The following is a 7358-nucleotide window of genomic DNA, read 5'->3' as shown; positions in this document are numbered from 1 at the left end:
GGAGCTGAATGAGTCCGTTAATGTGGCCGTACTGTGGTGTTCACAAGCTTTGCTCTTTACTAACATGACCAAACATTTGTTAACTCCAGCGGGAAACATTAAAAGTCACTCAAACTAGCAGCTTCGGGGCTAACATGGCGCTAACTAGCTAACTAGGCTACTAGCTTAACTTTCCAGCAACTTCACCATCATGTCGGGACTTTTAACCAGCCGAACATGCACTCGCCACGTTAGATTAGTTACACGATGCTTCTCAAAAATCTGCCAGCCTGACGAGAACATCAGGAGGTTTATTTCAGAGAACACAGAGGTAGCTGGAGGACAGAGTCTGACCCCGGAGATCAAACTGAGATTACTCACCCCAAACTGCAGGTTCTGGAGAGAGAGACCGGAGCTGTGGCCCTTTGATGACCCCTACTGGGCCATTTATTGGCCCGGAGGACAGGCGCTCTCAAGGTAAGGCATCAGCATAAACAACAGACGGTTTACCTGTGGGAATCCCTGCTGTTAATCCACATTTGACGCCACCTCCCGGAAGGTTCATCCTGGACAACCCGGAGGTGAGTCGGGGTCAGACGGTGCTGGATCTGGGGAGCGGCTGTGGAGCTTCCGCCATCGCTGCACAGCTCTGTGGTGCTGCTCATGTAGTGGCTAATGACATTGATGCTGGTATGAAACTAGATTTATTAACGTTTACCTAGAATTATGTGTACCTTGTTGTCATTAAAAAAAGAAAAAAGAATATATATATTAAAATGTACTGTTAAATAAAACATTTGATGACATGAGAGTTGCCCTGAAATGATCTGCAGCGCTTTTATCCAAAGTGCTTTACAATGTGTTTCTCATTCACCCATTCACATAATATTGGTGACAGAGCTGCCATGCCCAAGGACATTTGTGGAGGGGCTGGGGATCGAACCACCAACCTTGCAATTGGAGGACAACCCCTGAAATGTAGCAACACATTACAAAGTTGCCCTGGAATGCAGCCATACATGAAAACAGGGAGATCTTGTTTAAGAGGACTCCTCTGACGACAGGCTGTTCCGATTAATGGTACATCTGCAGAAGAAATAAAATTCTCTGTAAAGATGAAATAATACCTAAAGACATGCTCAAAGTGGTCATATGTGACTGATTTTTGTAGTCATGGTCATTAAAAGTTGCTTTATATGTTTGACAGTTTTGATCTTCATTTATAGAGCCACACACATCCACTTCAGACCATTCTGATCATACACGCACCATGAAACGTACATATGACTTCCAGGAAACAGGAAATACAGATATGAGCATGTGTCACAGAACGTGTGTCGTCCATGAATCCACACAAACACATTTAAGGGCTACGTATGTCATCAGACTGTTTTCCTCTCAGACCATCACATCCATGTAGGTCACATATGAGTGTCTTGTAGTGTAATATGACGACAGCTTGTTTCAGCTCAAGATATGCGGCAGAAGAACTAAACTTGCCCGTTTCTGTTCCAGTTGCAGCTGTTGCGACCCACATGAACTGTGAGCTGAACGGCCTGAAGTCGCCCGTTTGCGTGACCGACAATCTGATTGGTTCGGAGCCCGACGGCTTTGACCTGATCCTCCTGGGGGACATGTTCTATGACGAGGCCCTGGCCAGCAGCCTTCACAGCTGGTTGGACCGCTGCATCAGAGTCCGTGGCACCAAAGTCCTGATCGGAGATCCTGGGCGAGCGCAGTTTGAGGGACACGACATCCGACGGCTGCTGCATCAGCTGGCTCAGTTTGAGCTGCCCGAGTCTGTCAGAGAGGAGAACTACGGTCTGACCTGCAGCAGGGTTTGGTGCTACCATCCTGAACTCTGAGGACCAGAGAGGATCGTCTGCACTCAGTTAAATGTGATTAATATGTGACATGTTCTCATCTGAATAGGACTCAATGAGGAGCTGTGGGATTGCTTTGTTGGCATTTTCTACTCAGAGTTTATTTGGAGTGCCGATACCAACAGCTGTCCCCTTTGAATGAAGGTTGTGTGAAGTTTGTGCAGCAGTACATTTATATGTGGACGTTAATGTGACACAGCTTGGAAAGTTATTCAACATTTTTTGTAGAGTTGATTTGATGTTTAAATTAAATTGTATTATCCTGTGTGCTATTGCTTCATAAATAGTACCAGAATTCAGAACATCAGTAGAGAATTCCACAGGTTACTTAGAAGAATACAAAAACTTATTGTCTGCCTCCAACAACAAGGACGTAAAGATCTATTTGAGGGACTGTTGTGTCCAACGTTGACAGAGTTTTTATTTAAACTACACCAAAACAATTACTCTAAGAAGATAAAGTGAGGCCTGATAATGACAGAGGGTCCAATCAATGAAGTTCACTTGAGACAAGCAGCTGCAAGAGTTCAATGTGCTCTACTGAGGCAGCAACACAACTGAGCTCGTAGTCCTGCAGACTCTGCAGCGTCTACTTCTTCTTTTGAACCAATCCAGAGGGACCAGTTTCTATAATCACCCAATATTTTGTGAGCTGTTCGGGAAGAGCGTGAGAGAAAGTCTTCACCAGCGCCAAGTGGTGTCAGATTCTGGCACATGGCATGAGTTGTAGTTCCCAGGTAGTCATTGAATAAGCTTGAGCCAAGTTTCTGTGCCCTCTTATCAGCCCCACATCTTTCTTCTCTCATTACTATTGTTGTGTAATTTCACGTGTTGATCCGCGTCGGTGAACCCCTGTGACAGGGCCACTGGTCCAGCTCTCTGTTGAGGGTTAGGTTCTGTCTGCCTACAGGTTCTGAGCTTTTCTAAAGTGGAAGCCTAATAAGTGATTTAGGGAGGGAGGGAGCTGGACAGCTAGGCCTTTGCTGGCTAACTCAGCCCTGTTTAAGCCTGGAGGAGTCCTCTTCCGATGGTACACCAACCCAGTTCAGAGTCCCAGACAGAACCCTCCTGTATCAGAGGGAGATTGAAGGGGTCAAAGGTCCTTCTTGACAGCTTTATGCAGAGATGTCTGAGATCACACAAAAGTTGTTAACAAAGATTCATATGGGTTAGAGTACAATGACTCTGAAGAATCAGCCTTGGTCAAGGATATAATGCACAGAATATAAGTTTATTCAAGTATTCAGCAGAGCAGAACACTGTCACAAACTGAGCCCTCTAGAAAGACTGAAAATGTATCAAAATAGGTCCCCTTTATATAGCAGAAGGGGAGGGCATCATGCCACCCCCCTTTTTCTTTAATTTCTCTTTCCCACGGTGGATTTCTAATGGAGGCAGATTCTTATCACACAATTAGCTTTTAGTGTCAAATTGATGTATTGGGATTGTCATTTGCCACCGGTAGGTTTGCTGATGATCAGCACTTATTTTTTAAAAATACATCTTTATTATCTTAAAAACCTGTTAGTCAGCTTAAGGCTGTCTCATTACAGGATCGATGTCATGTACAGTTTCTTAATTTGACCTTATCACCAATCCCTGGGGACACAAAACCTTTTAGTCAGATCTGACCGCATCCTTCTGTAAACACAGCTGTGAACAGGCTCCCATTACAGCTGAGAGCAAATTCATTAATTTTGTCAACTGAGAGCTGACTCATCAACCTCACATTGGCTTTACAGTTGTCTCACATTGGTCTCACAGTTTTTCTGCCTCCACAAGATGAGATGTCCCAACTCCATCAGATCTGCAGTTATTTTGTGTCTAAATTTGGGAAAGAAGAGGAAGTTTTCTTCAAGCAGGAAACACAAAAGGGTTCTGCTGTTCCTCTTCAGTCAAGCTGCAGATCTGTCGAGACTTCTCCAATTCTCAGAATGCTGAGAACTCCAACGATGTTCAACCAAGAGCTCAGTGAGCATTTCCTGGTCTTCTGGTCCAGACGGTCTCCATTTAAAGCCATCTCTGACTGAAGTCTCTTTGTCATGCCTTTTTTATGCTGTACACAACTCTCCCCCTCCATGCACCTATTCCTATGACACAGTTTATCCATAGCACATACACATGAATACACACACATTTCTAACAGACGCTTCACCTTTAACCCATGAGGAGTTTGTCATTATTAGCTTAGCATCTGATCAATTGTTTGGAAACAGCAGAGAGCACTGTTTGGTACTCACAGGATGCATCTGCTGGTAAAAAGAGGAACCGTTAGCCGCTGGAGTTCATGCTGAAGTCAGTGGCTTCACAAGACATGTTCAGACATGAGCTGCTTTGAGGAAACAATAGCCTCTCTTGTTCTTCTGACATGTTCACCCCTTCTCTCATCTTTAACTATGCAGCTTTAGTTCAATAGTTACAAGAAATCACCTTTAATTCATTGCAGTGTTAAACATCTGATTAAATCTGATTCTTGTTGCGGTAATTTGACACCGCATTGGGTTTCTTCAGCATGTTTTCAACTACGAGTATGCTCTGACTCACATTTCTGACTTATTAGTTAGTAAGTTAGATTCATCTCCACAATAAAGAAAGTTATTGCATTAATTAAAATGATAAATTGCTCGTCCAGTGATATTATCTCTGAGTCAGCACCATAACTGTAATAAACTGTTCAGTCTTTGTGATCAGTCAAAAGTGTCTCATTTCACTTTAAACAGGGAACTACATGTTAGCTTAGGTAACTTGATAAACATCTGATATGTAAAGTGATTGAAAGTAGGCTATAGAAAACACAAGAAACAACTGTATACGCACAAAACATTTATCACTAAACAACGACCAACAAATAACAACAACAACAAACAGAAAACAGAAAATACGAACAATGATGGAAATGCTGGGTGAGAATCTGCAAGAAGGAAGAACAAGAAAAATCCCACAGATGTCTGTTTCCAATATGGCCATTTGGTTGGTTAAGCCAGGGGTACTTAGTCAGGCTCTTTGGACCTTGGGGCTTGATAATCTGGGGGGCTGGAGTCTATCCCAGCTGACTCAGGGTGAAGGCAGGTTCACCTGGACAGGTAACCAGTCTATCACAGGGCTACACTTAGAGACAGACAACCAAGCACACTCACATTCACACCTACGGACAATTTAGAATCACCAATGAACCTCAACATGTTTCTGGACTGTGTGGGAGGAAGCCAGAGAACCTGGAGAGAACCCACGCTGCACGGGGAGAACATGGAGACTCCACGCAGAAAGATCCCGGGTGTCCTCACCGGGACGCGAACCGGTGACCTTCTAGCTGCGAGGCAACACCGAGCCACCTTGCAGCCCTTTACACATTTCTGGTGTATTAATTAGTGATGTTGTTGGTCGAATATGTATCCTCAGAGATCTGAAACTCTCATTTACAAGACAGAATGAGTGGAATGTTCAACATGTTCAAACCAACTGTTTTTGTGAAATTTCCCAGGAAAGTCTTCCCACTGTTCTCTCTAACCTTGACTGAAGACATATCATCCTCTTGCAGGGTGTAAACAAGATCTGCGTTCCAAGAAGTCCTTGACGTTCCAAAAGGTCCTGCCAGGTTTCCAGTATGAATAATAGTATAAAAGAAAAAAACTATCAGTAATCATAGATGAAGGATTCTAATTGGCAGAATGAGCCTGAGGGAGAAGAATACTGGAAACAGGAGTGAGACGTTCCAAATCATATAAACACTTATGTGCCCATTCAGTTATTTGACTAACTCAGATGTTTTTTTTTTTTACCTAGAACACATGTTTGGCTTTTTTTGGGGGGGTTTTCAGGGACCAAAGATAAATCTTGAGAGGCTGACAGTCTGGTGTTAATGCAGTCCCAATCTAATATAATGAACCTGTAGATAGTCAAAAGTGCATGAATCAACACATTTGTCAGCTAGGGAGGCGTTTGTGACTGCAGTGTCTCATTTTGTGACACGTAGCACAAATCTTCACTTTGACACAAGGAATTAGAATCGACTTGAGGTCGTTGTGACTCACAAAACATGTTTTTTGGCCATAACTCAGGAATTTATGCACTAACGATGGCCAGATTTCACACAAATGTCTAATAGGACAAAATGATGAGGTGATGACTTTTTATGTTCAGAAGGTCAAAAGTCAACTGCAAAAAAACCCCAAAACATTTCTAGTTGTTCTTCAGCGCCTTGAGTCATCATCAGAAGGGGAGCGTGTAAAGCAAATAGCCAATCACATGACAGCAACTTTTAGGATATAGACATGCCCAAGAAGACCTGCAGAAGTTCAAACTGAGCGTCTGGATGGGGAAGAAAGGCAGAACGACTTTAGATGGTGCAAAAAGGTCTGGTGGTGTAACTACATCGATATCAGAATCTGCTTATCTACTGTAATTTTCATGCATAATAAGAATGAGGGTTTACGGAGAATGATCTAAAAAAGATGAAGTATCCAGGGAGCAGCAGTTCTCAGGGCGGTACTTCGTTATGGCTGCTCGAGGTCAGAGGAGAATGGCCAGGCTGGTTCCAGGTGACAGACAGGCAACAATAACTTTAAAAAAACTACTTGTTACACGCAAGGTATGCAGAAAACCATCTCTGAACGCGTCTTGATGATGCTCATACACAAATGATGTCCTCGTCTCACTGATGTGTGTATCGATGGCTGGCATGTTCTGATACTCCGAAGACAAGAAACTGCACATGAACTGTGCATGTGCAAACGCAAACTAAGACACGTGTTATCATAAGAACTCATACCTGCAATAGAGGACAAGGTTTACTGGGGGGCAAACATCATAAACCTGACCTCAGGAACATAAGATAACCGTGACATGACCCGGGGAAAAGGTACTGGTTGGCTGGGTGAGTTGAATGTAATAATTTACAGCCATAGGCGCTCCTCGGTGACTGACTGGGTCCACCTGTGCAAGTGCATCCAATAAAACCTCAGAAACTTTTCTTCATAAGTATTTGTTCAACATTGAAAATCTTTTTAACAGTGTCAGCTAAGAACAGGAAACAGAGGTTCCAGTTTGCATGAGGTGCAGCACGGAGGATCGGTGGTCGGCACTGTCATGTGGTATCTGGTATTTCACGTAATGGGTTTTTAAGTGGTCCCCAGGTCAAAGGTTGCATCTGGGTTTGGCATTATGGGTCTTGAAGATTTATGATTGGAGTGACCAGGTTAAAGTTTGCTGAAGGAGATTCATCACACTGTGTAGAGGATGGGACTCCCCTTACGTAAACAACTCCCTCTATATAAGCCAGTGGTTAAGGTTGGTCTGGAGGGAGGTTCTTTGGGGCTTCGAATCCTCTCAAAGGCGTCTGAGATATTGCATTTGTTCCAATAAATCAACCAGATGGTATCTGCAGAGAATTTCTTCATCACCTTCACATCATTGCTACTTAAGAAAAAACTGGCAAGATCCCTGGTTTGGGCCCAGGATCTTTCTGCGTGGAGTCTCCATGTTCTCCCCGTGCAGCGT

General features: G+C 43.5%; 1 protein-coding gene across 1 annotated transcript; it reads left to right on the top strand.

Moving 5' to 3' along the window:
• On the top strand, positions 1 to 2164 carry etfbkmt (electron transfer flavoprotein subunit beta lysine methyltransferase). Its single transcript, XM_008287121.1, has 3 exons — positions 1 to 456; positions 539 to 669; positions 1495 to 2164. The coding sequence occupies exons 1-3, from the start codon at positions 191 to 193 to the stop codon at positions 1842 to 1844; spliced, it is 747 nt and encodes a 248-aa protein (XP_008285343.1). The 5' UTR covers positions 1 to 190; the 3' UTR covers positions 1845 to 2164.
• The last annotated feature ends 5194 nt before the right edge of the window (positions 2165 to 7358 follow it).

This window comes from Stegastes partitus, unplaced genomic scaffold (genome assembly GCF_000690725.1).
Source record: "Stegastes partitus isolate 25-593 unplaced genomic scaffold, Stegastes_partitus-1.0.2 Scaffold487, whole genome shotgun sequence".
NCBI classification, from domain to species: domain Eukaryota; kingdom Metazoa; phylum Chordata; class Actinopteri; family Pomacentridae; genus Stegastes; species Stegastes partitus.
Note: the sequence above shows the minus strand (reverse complement) of the source record. Positions and strands in the feature narration are given on the sequence as shown.

Coding starts and splice junctions, on each gene's coding strand:
- etfbkmt (XM_008287121.1), top strand. CDS start 191: ATGTCGGGACTTTTAACCAGCCGAACATGCACTCGCCACGTTAGATTA. Junction 457..538: donor GGAGGACAGGCGCTCTCAAG/GTAAGGCATCAG, acceptor ACCTCCCGGAAG/GTTCATCCTGGACAACCCGG. Junction 670..1,494: donor GGCTAATGACATTGATGCTG/GTATGAAACTAG, acceptor TTTCTGTTCCAG/TTGCAGCTGTTGCGACCCAC.